The sequence below is a fragment of the Helicoverpa armigera genome, chromosome 31, assembly GCF_030705265.1.
Source record: "Helicoverpa armigera isolate CAAS_96S chromosome 31, ASM3070526v1, whole genome shotgun sequence".
NCBI lineage: Eukaryota > Metazoa > Arthropoda > Insecta > Lepidoptera > Noctuidae > Helicoverpa > Helicoverpa armigera.
Genome location: NC_087150.1, coordinates 179,791 through 189,248, shown reverse-complemented (window position 1 = coordinate 189,248; position 9,458 = coordinate 179,791). Strand labels below are relative to the sequence as shown.

General features: G+C 50.8%; 1 protein-coding gene across 1 annotated transcript; it reads left to right on the top strand.

Moving 5' to 3' along the window:
- Positions 1-404: 404 nt before the first annotated feature.
- Positions 405-9,458, top strand: LOC126054472 (uncharacterized). Its single transcript, XM_064043444.1, has 2 exons — positions 405-556; positions 916-9,458. The coding sequence occupies exon 2, from the start codon at positions 5,086-5,088 to the stop codon at positions 5,938-5,940; it is 855 nt and encodes a 284-aa protein (XP_063899514.1). The 5' UTR covers positions 405-556; positions 916-5,085; the 3' UTR covers positions 5,941-9,458.

Here is a 9,458-nt window from a genome sequence, read left to right as displayed (position 1 = left end):
TGTCGTTTCATAGACATCCATCTGACGCAGGTGTCAAAATCGCTCTGATTTGCCATTTTGGGCAATGCATAGTCTGCACTGCAGTTCAGTGTGGTAAGCTTTTTGTTCGGAACGTTCTATCTAGTACGTAGTACATATATATCGATGATACCATGACAAAGTGAAGTCTGTTTTGATTGATATTTTACCTACTGCCAGTTTTATGGCACATCTGTTTCTGCACAATTTTCTTAATCCATAATTTAAGATGGCGGGCGGGAACAAATTAATGCATATTTGTAAAATTGAATTATAAATGAAAAGTATGATATACAAGCGTTGTAATTACGTTGTACATTATATATCGATGACCGTGCCATAGACGTAATATATTACATCTATGTTGGTCACACTGTTTCCGAATTTCCGGCAATGGATTGACTTGACACTGACAGTAGATTCTACAAATCACTACAAATCTTCGCTATCTATTTTCGCTCTATATTGTGTAATTGTAATTATGCTACATTTAGATCTAATGTTCGCTAATATCATATGAAGCGTACTCTAAACATGGGTAAGAACTGCATTTCAATAAATATCCAAGTATCGTTGCTGCTGTTCTATTCGGTTGACGCCCGGCCGGCGTCCATGCGGGCATCGTAGCACACAAGCATTACTTTATGCCGCATTTGGATGCTTTATGCAACCGGGCGTTTAACTCATTGCATCCTGAGACCGTGTGTACTCATATTGAACGTTGATTGCGACGTTATTTACCGTTTTCTGCCTGTGAGATAACATAAGCTAGTGAGTGAGGCATGTGCATTGCGTTGCGGCGTGACCGCGCTCTCGCCGCTGCTGCTGCTGCGGGGAGCTTGCACGCGGCACGCTTGACTAGTGCACCGCTAACTGCGCACGTGTGTACGCTTACAGGGTTGTTGGGGGCGCGTGAGGGGTGTTCTGCCGCGTGCTCGCTGCCGGCGCAGAGAGCTGGCGGGCACACGCGTGCGAGTGGCGCTCGTGCGAGTGCCGCGCCGAGCTGTGTCGCACGGAGCACGAGTGACGGTACTCCCTTCATGTTACTTCAGTATGCTGACATCCTGTAGTGTAGAATGCTGACTGCGACACCACAACTATTATGTTCGTGACGGAATTACGTGAGATAGATTGTGAGGACAAGTATGGTTTGGACGGTGACGTCCGTTGTCACATTTGTTGTTCAACATGGCTATGCATGTGATTCTAGCAACCCCTATGAAGTGTTACCAGCGCGTAGCAGTAGAGAGACACCAGATAAAGTATGTGTACTATTACCATGTACTATTATTCTAATTTGAGAAATACTATGTAATGTCTGGATAGTCTGTTGAAGTTCTAATATTATCCAAGTATGTGTAGGTATAGTGCTAATCTAATTAGCCAAGTTTCAATATGTGATTCTGAATGGTTGATAATATCATGCTTAGTGAAGTACTTAGCTTTTGAAAGTGAATTATTGTATTGAAATGAATAATTAGAAAGAAGGTTGTATATTATAGTATTTAAGCATATTTAATTTAAGGTAATTTTAACTTATAAGCTTTCATCTGTATTATAAGCAAATCTAATTCGTTAGTGGATGATTAAATCAGTATTCCCTGCACTATTTCTGTTTAGAGCCTAGGTTCATAAAATATAATGAGCTAAAGAGGCTGGTCGGGCTTGATGAAGGTGTATTCTCCGGCATCCCGTCGTTAGTGCTGAGAGGTTCTCACATGAACTGGACGAGGTGTAATTGAGCGTTATGTATTGTTTGACATCATCGTAAGCCTACTTTGTGTTTATCCACTGTTCTGTCAGTCCTGGGTATGCCGGGAGTCACCGGGTGATGAGCAAATGTTTGGGGCCATTTTTATCTTATGTGGATGAGACAAACTTGCGTGTGTAAATTGCACACATAGTCTGCGTATTTCTGCTACTGATAAGTGCTCTTGCGGTTACACATACAAAGTTTTATATATAAAACATTGTTGAAAGGTTCTTCTAACCTTCAGACAGACTGTGTTGCTGGGGAGTTTGTTGCACCACTTCTTCCCAGCAAAAACAGAAAGTGATGAAGGGTGGGCATTTTGCGTTGACTTTTTAAATATTTTTTATGTTCCAATCCAGTCCAGCTTAAGTAATATATATTTGATTTGTTATTTGATGCAATAGAAGTATACTGGAAGAAGCAACCCAATTTATCAGGATATATAAATGGCCCTGCACGAGCAGAATATGAAGGACCAGGAGAAATGGCACCTGGACAGAGTGCTCAGAGAGGCGAAGGGTCTCTTCAAGAAGACCAGGTCGAAGGGTGCGGCCATCGCGGCCGTGTTCTCATGCTCGACGGAGCTGCGGGAGGAGCTGCTGCAGCGCGGCACAGTCTACATTGGCTGGCAGGCAGACAAGAGGTCACGGACTACGTAGACGTCACCTGCTGCAACAGATGCCAGCAGTTTGGGCATCCCGTAAAGTACTGCCGAGGTGCGGCGGTGACGTGCTCACGCTGCGGCATCACGGGCTATAAGAGCGACGCCTGCCAGTCAACTGCGGCGTGCTGCGCCACCTGTAAGCGATTCGGCAGGAAGGAAGCGGCCTCACACAGTACAGTTGCGCGCGACTGCCCGCCAGGAGAGAAGGAGCGTGGCCATGACCAACTATGGCATATGAGAAATTTGTCCGCTTTGCACATAAAACTAGCGGGGTCAACACTGGCCACGATGGAGATCCCGGCATTGCTCAGCGAGCAGGGGCTGGATGTCCTGCTAGTGTAGGTGCTATATATAGCAGGGCACATTATACAGAAGAGCCCAGATGCCAAGGCGGGCATCGTCATGAGGCGCAGTGGCGCCGCTTGTGTGGTACTGGACCACCTCAGCAATACCCACTGCATGGTTGTCCACCTGGAGGAATGCAACATGCACGTGGTGAGCGCATACTTCCAGTTCAGCGAGCCCATCGACCAGCACCTGCACCACCTCGACATCGTACTGGAGGCTCTGCGAGGGAGGCGCGTCCTAATCTGCGCGGACGTGAACGCCCACTCACCGCTCTGGCACAGCGATCCCCGACACTACACAGGAAGAGGACACGACGCGCTCCACCGCAGAACACGTTGGCAGTTCTGGGTGGGGTACTCCCGGCCGACCTGGAGGTTATCCGTGCTGGGAGACTGGATGAGGAGCGTTTGAACGGGACCACTATGCAGGGAGATACGGGCGCCCGGAGGAGGGAGTTGGCTCGACGAAGGAAAGAGATTTGGAATGAAACGATCGATGCATGGCAGGATAGATGGAAGCACGAGGAGAAAGGAACGGGAGCTATTTCGCTTCCTCCCGGACGTGGCGGCTCGACTTAAGTCACACTGGGTAGCTCCGGACTATCAGTTGTCCCAGATTCTCACGGGTCATGGATGTTTCAGGAAAAGACTGTTCGATATGAAGTTATGCGAGGTGGGCGAATGCTACTACGGCATGGAAGAGGAAGACCTACAACATGCGCTGTGGGTCTGCCCCCTGTATGAGGAGATGAGGCGAAAGATGATGGATGAGATTAGTCGTGAGGAGGCCGGCCCGATCTATTACGGCGATCTAGTCAGCACACCGGCGAACTTTGCAAGGCTCAGGGAGTTTGCACATACCTGGCACAAGAAGAGGAGCGCACTGGAGCGTTGCGCGGAACCAGAACCCGAACCAGCAAACAACACCACCAGCAACAACAACATCGCTGTCACAACACCACCAGCATAAGGACGGCGTCGCGGCGAACACACCAGGAACGCGGCTACTAACAACACCAGCGCAGCCCGGCGACGAAGTCCTGTTTCTTTTGTGCTGTCAGCAGACCCAATTTTGGGAAGAGTGCTACAGGGACACACATGGCTAACTTGTAGAGATCAAGCAGCGCCTGCGGACGAAACCAACATAGATTGCCAAGAGAGCTGGATGTCCGCAGCCGCCTCACGTTTCGGCCCGTATAATGCTGAGCGTTGGAAGGGCCAAGGGAAGGTGGAGGGATTGTCCCTGCCCCCCGACTACGAGACTGCGCGGCCGACTACGAGAGTGGACGGACGTGCTTTGTGCGCTCTACAGAAATATATATTTTTAAATATTTTAAATATATAATTTGCTGTTTCAAGAGTGTGCTGAATTTCAGTAAAAAATAATCAGTGAAAATTGGTGCAATATAGCGAAAGTGTGTGTTCCACGAGGCTGCGAGGTTGGACCGTGTGGCGGCCACGAGAGGTATAAGTAGCCGTATTAAACTGAGGTACTGTGCAATTGATCGTATAACTAAGTGCTGTGGCTTATGCAATTAATTATTAATTAAATTCCTTTATTAAAAGCAGGATCAGACCACGTGCAGCATATTAGGTCAGACAAAGGTTAACCGCGTGGCGTGCACCTTGTGCCGGCCACGTGAGTAATACCAACTTAATTAAGGCTCTGAGCGTTGGACTAATATAGATATGTGCTTGTGTAATTAATTAAAGTATATTTCAATTAAAATCGTGCTGCCAATTGCGTGGCGCTCCGTCAGCGCGGTTGATCATGTGGAGTGCTGTCAGTGTCTATTCTATTCTATTTTTGGTTATGGCAAATTGTCGATGCCGATGTCAACCATTCTGCCACTGACGAGTGAAATGAGAAGCACGTCGTGATGCCAAACTGCTGTCAGTGTCGTGTGTGAGTGACGGGTGTCGGTGTCAAGCCTTTTTGACGTACGTCGTTGTCATCTGTCGCTCGGGTGACAGCTGTCAATGTCATTGTCACTTGGACGGCTGGCATTGACAGGTGTCAGTGTCACTGTCGGTTTGACGTGTCATCTGCCAGTGTCATTTACGTTTGACAGCTGTCCTTGTCACTTTGACGGCTGGCACTGACAGGTGTCAGTGTCACTGTCAGACCTGACACTGACGTTTGGCGCTGGCGTGTGGCGGCGAGGGTTGGGACTGTCACTGTCACTGTCGCATGATAGGTGATTTTTAATTTTTATTTTATTTTTAATTTTATTATATTGAAGGCTTTATTTGTTGATTAACACCCACTAGATTTACATAGACTAGCCAGCATACAAGTAGGGATGGACGAGGACAGTGAGGCTGAGCGACGCCAGCGAGCGCTACTGGATGCGGCATTGGCAGAAAACGCTGTGGAGCTGGAGGCGCTGCGGGAACTTAGCCGCGAAGTAGCCCCGTTCACCCCTAGGCAGTCATTGGCCCGTACACCCCCCCAGAGTCAGCAAAACGTGACGCCAATCCCCGAGTCATGTCCGGAGCGCACCTCAGCAGGCGAACTCTTGCCAAATGCTGGTGAGAAGCGGCTGCTCAGCTCGCCGGAGGAAGTGCAGGAGGCGGTACGACGGCGGATACTATCAGTCTCGAGACGCAAGGAGGTACCGCCTATTGGGGGTCTGATTGTCGGTCCATCACCAGCGCCGGCCACCCCTCAGGACACTGCCCCCCATCAGGACCAGGCCGGCAAAGTCGCCCCGCTTACAGACCTCGTCAATGCCTCTGTGGAGTGCCTTGCTGGGCTGGCCACTGCCAGTACCCAAGGCATCATGGAGGCTGTCCGGAGCAAGTCCAGCAAATTAAACAAGGACGACATCGCGTCAATAGGCGCCTACACCGAGCGACTGTCAGCAGTTATCACGCACCTGACAGTACGTCTGGCCTCCGCTGAGAGTGCAGCGCGGCGCCCAGTAGCAGTCCACGAGGTTATGCCTCCTGCCGGCCCAGTAACGCAGACACTGTCCTGCGACGTGGCAGCACCAAATTACGCGGCCGTATTAAAGATGCCAAAGGGTAGGCCACTTGTCGCCTTAGAAAAGAAGGGTCCGGCGGTAATCTTTTACCCAAACACAGAGAAGATCAGCTCGTCCGAAGAGACGCTTAAAGAACTGCGGGAAAAGAAAGCCCGGCCCAGAAGGCATTAAGGTGCAGGCGGTGCGCCGAGTCGGAAACGCACTGGTGGTCGTAGAGACTACCTCCAAAGAGGCAGCCACAAAATTGAAACAAGCGGCTCCAGCAACATTAAGAACGGCTGACCCCAAAGCACGCAGGCCACTTGTGGCCCTCCGAAATTTAAGCGGCAACCCAGAGGTGGAAGCAGTTCTCGAAGATCTGCATAGGGTCAACCTAGCTGAGGACAGCAAATGGCCCAGGGATCGCTTACTGAAGGAGGCTAAGTTCGCCTTCAAAAAAGGACGCCAGGGAGGCAGGACTACAACAGTAGTCTTAGAATGCTCGCCGCTACTGCGCGACAAACTGGTTAGCTTGGGACGGGTATACATAGGATGGGACGCTGTCGAGGTCTGTGACTTCGTCAGGATCACCTGCTACTCGAAATGCCAGCAGTACGGGCACCCGGAAAAGCACTGCAGAGCAACCGACACTACGTGCGGCAAGTGTGGTGAATCTCCAAGGCTCTGAAGCGGCCACTTTAGAATTGCCGGTGATAGGGCGAACCTTGGGATTAGACCTAGCACTGGTCCACATTCAGTGCGGGCCGGACTCAAAGGCGGGCATATTGGTGCTGAACCTTGGGATAGCTGTTACATTTCTGGACCACCTTAGTAACAACCACTGCGCGGTGGCACACATCAGTGATCATACCTCGAGGATAGACATTTACGTGGTCTCCGTTTACTGCCAGTACAGCCAAGACATATCGATCCACTTGGAACACCTGACACAGGTACTGGACCAACTGGCAGGGCAACGCATACTCGTGGCTATGGACAGCAATGCTCACTCTCCACTGTGGCACTGTGAAAGTAGACAATATGTAGGTCGAGGACCAGACACCGAATATTGCAAGACCCAAATGGAAGGATTGATCCTAGTACGCGGACTGGTCATTCACAATGTGGAAGGCGAACCGCCGACATTCCACGGACCCAACGGCTACTCAAATGTGGACCTGACCCTCACCAACAGAGGAGTCCCAGTGTCACGGTGGAAAGTTCATGAAGGTGCCAGCCTTAGCGATCATCAGCTAAATCACCTTTGAGGTGGGAACATGCGCGGGGCCCGCCTCGACGACTACGACAAAGACAGAAGCGACGACAACGTCAGTATCCTTCCGCGAGAAAGGCGTGGACTATGATCGGTTTCGCAACGTGCTCCACGGTAGGATGGGTAGGCTCCAGACAAAGAAGCCGGCACAAGAAATCTGCAAGCAGTACACCGAAATAGTCACGGACGCCGCGGAAACCTGTTTGGGAAGACGCGGGAAGAAGGATACTGGCGGGTACGAATGGTGGACACCAGAATTAGACAAGAAACGCCACGCAGTCTACAATGCGCGTAGAGCTTGGCAACATGCCCGCAGGAGCAAGAAACCCAATCAGGGAGAACTACTAGAAGCCCTGCGTACAGTGAGGACTTCATACAAGACTGCAATGAGGGAAGCCGAAGTTGCATACTTTCGTGGCATTGCGGAGTCAGGGAACGACGACCCATGGGGGCTCGCATACAGAGCCGCGTCGGGCAGAGTGCCCCAATGTCATGCACGGCATTAGACTTGCGGAAGGGTTCTGTACAACAGCAGAAGGCTCTGCAAACGGCCTACTAAAGGCTTTATGCCCAGATGACGACCCAACCAAAGATACACCGTACCACCGGCAAGTGCGAATCGCAGCTGCGTGTGCCCCTTCGGGCCGGGACTCGGAACCACCCAATCGTGCGATACTCGCACGTATTATAAAAGATCTACCAAATACGGCCCCTGGACTTGACGGACTCACTGCCAGGATCATCAGGCACGCGTGGAGAGTTAGCGCAGTGGAGATGCTACTTATGTACTCCGCGTGTCTGAGGGAGGGTGTGTTTCCTGACATCTGGAAGATAGGCAAGTTGGTCGTCCTGCCAAAGGGTAATGATCGGCCGCTCTCGGATCCCAACGCGTATAGACCGGTTACACTTCTCCCGATTTTGGGCAAGATACTGGAACGCTTAATAATTGCGTGCGCTCCCTGCTTATACCGCGGTATTTCGGAATCACACACAACACGGATTCACGAGGGGTAAGTCAACGGTCACGGCGTTGAACGCGATTCAGGAACGGGTGGCAAACTCTTCGGAGAAATACGTTCAGGTTATACTGTTAGATATCTCGGGGGCATTTGACAATGCATGGTGGCCCATGGTCCTAACGAAGGCAAAACAGGGCGGATGTCCGCCAAACATTTATAGGATCTTGGTGAGTTATTTCACAGATAGGCGCGTCGGACTATTCATGGGGGACCAGGCGGTGTGGAAGCGGTCCACTATGGGCTGCCCTCAGGGATCAGTATTAGGGCCAACACTTTGGAATCTCCTGCTAGATGATATCCTCAGGCTGCCGCTGCCAGCAGGCGTTACTGTAGTCGCTTACGCGGACGATATAACTGTTATGATCGAGGCGCCGAATCGGGCGGCGATCGAGCGCAATGCGCACACGTCGCTCGAGATGGTGTCCGCCTGGGGGACTCGGAACCGTCTATCTTTTGAACCTTTTGACCTTGAAGGGGAAATTTAAACGTCCCCCCACAGTACGCATGGACGGCGCCTCAATCGCACACGTTGCACAGGCCAAGTTGCTGGGCGTTGTAATAGATCGCTCTTAGCGATAAGACCGCCCATTATGTCACCTACCTTAACTAGATTTAGATCAAAATTGTAAAATTGGTGTACCTAATAAAGTATATCTATCTATCTATGAAGCAGGCTCCTACGTGCCGCATGCGAATTTGGCCGGCCAACGGGCTGTGAACGCATTCGGGAAGATGTCGAGAGTATCCGCTTCTTCCTGGGGCATCAGGTATCGGGCCCTACGAGTCCTGTTTTCAGGGACTTATGTGGCGATTATTACTTATGCTGCGGCCGTATGGTGGCGGAGTACACAAAGATATGCAATGCCCAGAACTCATTTTATTGTCAAAGGCTTACAGGTCGGTCAGTACCGCAGCGTTACCTGTGCTGGCGGGCGTACTTCCGGCCGACCTGGAGGTCTGTAGGGCGGGACGAATTGCGCAGGAGTGTTCCGCATTGGACAGTAGGGAGCGTCGGGTGGCAATTAGAAACGTTAGGGCGGAGGTTATTGCTCAATGTCAGGAACGATGGCAACATTCACTTAACGGTAGGGAGTTGTATTTATTCTTTCCAGACGTTATGGACCGACTATCGTACGGTTGGGTGGAACCAGAATATGTGACGACATAGATCCTAACGGGACACGGGAGCTTCAGGAGCCGCCTACACGGAATGTCGTTATGCGACACTGCTAAATGCTATTGTGGGCAGGCGGATGAAACTCGGGATCATGTCCTGTGGGATTGCACTCTGTACGTCGAAGAGCGAACGGAAATGTTGGCAGACTGGAACAGGGAGGAAGCTGGACCGATTTATCACAGAGAACTCGTAGCAAGTGTTGAAGGATTTCGGAGACTGAAAACCTTTGCTCACAAGTGGC